Source organism: Triticum aestivum, unplaced genomic scaffold (assembly GCF_018294505.1).
Source record: "Triticum aestivum cultivar Chinese Spring unplaced genomic scaffold, IWGSC CS RefSeq v2.1 scaffold88748, whole genome shotgun sequence".
NCBI lineage: Eukaryota > Viridiplantae > Streptophyta > Magnoliopsida > Poales > Poaceae > Triticum > Triticum aestivum.
Genome location: NW_025264491.1, coordinates 1 through 1,561, shown reverse-complemented (window position 1 = coordinate 1,561; position 1,561 = coordinate 1). Strand labels below are relative to the sequence as shown.

The window sequence follows — 1,561 nt, the reverse complement described above, 5'->3', positions numbered from 1 at the left end:
AGATCCCTCCCACCCTGCTAGAACATACGTGAATCTAAGATCGAAATCCACGGCAGCTAGGACATTCTGTGTGGGATATGGCTTGCGGCCCCTAAACCTGTCCACATATTTTGAAGGCACACGTGCCCTAATATGGGTGCCATCTAGTGCCCCTATACATCCCTAGAAAAAAAATTAAACGTGTGTGAATTAGAATGAACTTAGTTTGGAAATTAACTAGTATAACACACTGGTTAGAGTTACCTCAAAGTAGGGATAAAATTTGTTTGGGTTGGTAGTGATCTTAGCATGTGTATCTGTAGACCGAGTGCAGATTATTTCACGGGCTAACTTCACAAGGGCACATAGGACGATGTTAAAATACCTACTCACTGTCTCTTCAGATCGCCACAATGCAAATCCTACAGAGGAATGAGTGTGATATTGCCCAACAATTTTCAGAAACATAGCTAGCTGCTCCTCTACGGACACATGAATTGTGTCAGCCAAAAGCTTTTTGTCCCTAAGGTGAGCACACAGCTTGTAGAAAACGGCCGGATACATCCTGAGCTGGCGCAAACACGTCCTTTCCGAGGTGTGGATCAGTCTAATTAGTTCAGTACTCCTCCAAATATCTCTCTTGACAAGTGGACCATACTTGACACGTTTAGCTCTATTCTTCCTCTCTTTTTTCTTGCTCCACCAAAGGACCAACATTACAAAAAGGACAAGTAGTGTGCGTTGCTTCCACATACAGTAATATAGATATTGTTGTTGAGAATTATCCATCTGAGTAAAGATAAGATGCATAAGCATAAAAGAAAATGGAAAAGCAATGCAAAGCATGTACAAGCAGATAGTAAATAATTTGTCAATATATATAAAAAATTCAACCAAAGCTGTGTGACTTCTGTTGTCAAAAGCAAGATGATACTGCTCTGTCTTTCAGGCCCTCAAATAAATTAGAAGAGTATTAGGTGTCAGCCCTCCCACCGTGGCAGTAGAAAAGTATGAGGGCACATGGTGTACTGATATGCTAGCATCAATTAGTTTAGCATAATCTTTAAGCAAGGTATTTAGCTTCAGATTTAAGCAGATGGAAGGTACTAAAATAACTCTGAACCGTGCCTGAATCCTGTACCAAGTACAAGACAGAGAAGATAAGAGCGCACTGCTTGTCCCGTCAGATGAGAGCGGACTACAGATGCAAACTAAGAGAGACCAGTACCCCTCGCATCTGAAACAATAATCACGTACATCTGATTGTGGCGTCAGATGAGAGCGCACTGCAGGGGATTGGGTAAAGTGCACACAGGGAAAGAAGGAAAGACCTATCAGATTTGGGCACGAACTAACCTTGATTGCTCCGGTGGATCTGGTCTGGCTCGTTGACGATTTCCCACCGGATCAGGAGATTGCCGAGGTCCTTGAGCGCTTCTGGTCGCTGGCGGCGGTACGGACGGTGGAAAGGAGGGGCTAGGGATTGGGGGCTGGGACGAAGGAGGATAAGGGGATACCCTGTTTGGGCGAACCGTGAGGGCAAAGTGGAAGAGCGGTGGGGTAAGACAGGCGGCCAATATTT

General features: G+C 44.5%; 1 protein-coding gene across 1 annotated transcript; it reads right to left on the bottom strand.

The window, feature by feature from the left end:
* LOC123177909 (protein ALP1-like) lies at positions 1 to 1,524 on the bottom strand (the record flags this gene model as incomplete). The annotated part of the gene is given in 3 exon segments (XM_044591344.1): positions 1 to 162; positions 244 to 768; positions 1,336 to 1,524. Coding segments are annotated over 2 exon segments (687 nt in total), but the record flags the coding sequence as incomplete, so codon positions are not given.
* Between the last annotated feature and the right edge of the window lie 37 nt (positions 1,525 to 1,561).